Source organism: Capsella rubella, unplaced genomic scaffold (assembly GCF_000375325.1).
Source record: "Capsella rubella cultivar Monte Gargano unplaced genomic scaffold, Caprub1_0 scaffold_7, whole genome shotgun sequence".
NCBI lineage: Eukaryota > Viridiplantae > Streptophyta > Magnoliopsida > Brassicales > Brassicaceae > Capsella > Capsella rubella.
The window spans coordinates 13,596,668-13,597,540 of record NW_006238917.1 but is presented as its reverse complement, the minus strand read 5'-3'; the positions used below and the strand labels follow the sequence as shown (position 1 = coordinate 13,597,540).

Sequence of the window (873 nt, the reverse complement as noted above, 5' to 3'; positions counted from 1 at the left end):
CAACCAGCATTAGGTGTAAAGAGCAACTCAAGGAATAAAGCTAGTTGAGCTCCAAATACCACGCACAATGTATATATTGTAGTTTATACTAAAATAACAAGTACGGTATAGAGATTTTATATTGCAAGGTTGTAGCAAATTCGCACAAATATTGAATAACAATTGTATTTTAAAAAAATAACCAAATTAGATTTATTAGTTACATAAAATCTTCAACATATAGTGTAACAAGAAACAAGATCAGAAGAATCAAATAAGAATAAAAGAAAAAGGGTGTAACAAGGGACAAAAGCCATAAAAAAAATCATTGCAACCATGCTAGGTTATGAAACAATTCAATAGTAGGGTGTCTTAGGGACATATGGTGGTGGTGGAGACTTGTAATCAACCTTTGGAGAACGAGAATAATAAGGTGGTGGTGGGGAGCTGTAGACGTATGGTTGAGGTGGAGATTTGTAGTCGACCTTCGGAGTAGGAGAGTAATAAGGTGGTGGTGGGGAGCTGTAGACGTATGGGGGAGGTGGAGACTTGTAGTCGACTTTCGGAGAAGCAGAGTAATAAGGTGGTGATGGGGAGCTGTAGACGTATGGGGGAGGTGGGGACTTGTAGTCGACCTTAGGAGAAGGAGAGTAATAAGGTGGTGGTGGGGAGCTGTAGACGTATGGGGTAGGTGGAGACTTGTAGTCGACCTTAGGAGAAGGAGAGTAATAAGGTTGCGGTGTGGAGCTGTAGACGTATGGTGGAGGTGGAGACTTGTAGTCGACTTTTGGGGATGGAGAGTAATAAGGTGGTGGTGGGGAGCTGTACACGTATGGTGGAGGTGGAGACTTGTAGTTGACCTTTGGAGATGGAGAGTAATATGGTGGCGGTGGG

General features: G+C 42.5%; 1 protein-coding gene across 2 annotated transcripts in view; it reads right to left on the bottom strand.

Moving 5' to 3' along the window:
- Positions 1-264: 264 nt before the first annotated feature.
- Positions 265-873, bottom strand: part of LOC17879060 (extensin-2) — a 1,369-nt gene continuing 760 nt past the window's right edge. The window contains exons 2-3 of one of the 2 annotated variants that reach the window (XM_023778371.1): positions 465-839; positions 265-389 (exon numbers count right to left, since the gene is read on the bottom strand). In XM_023778371.1, coding sequence (XP_023634139.1) covers positions 336-389; positions 465-839 — 429 coding nt within the window. In that variant the 3' untranslated portion in view covers positions 265-335. The other variant, XM_006285930.2, reaches the window with a different exon arrangement.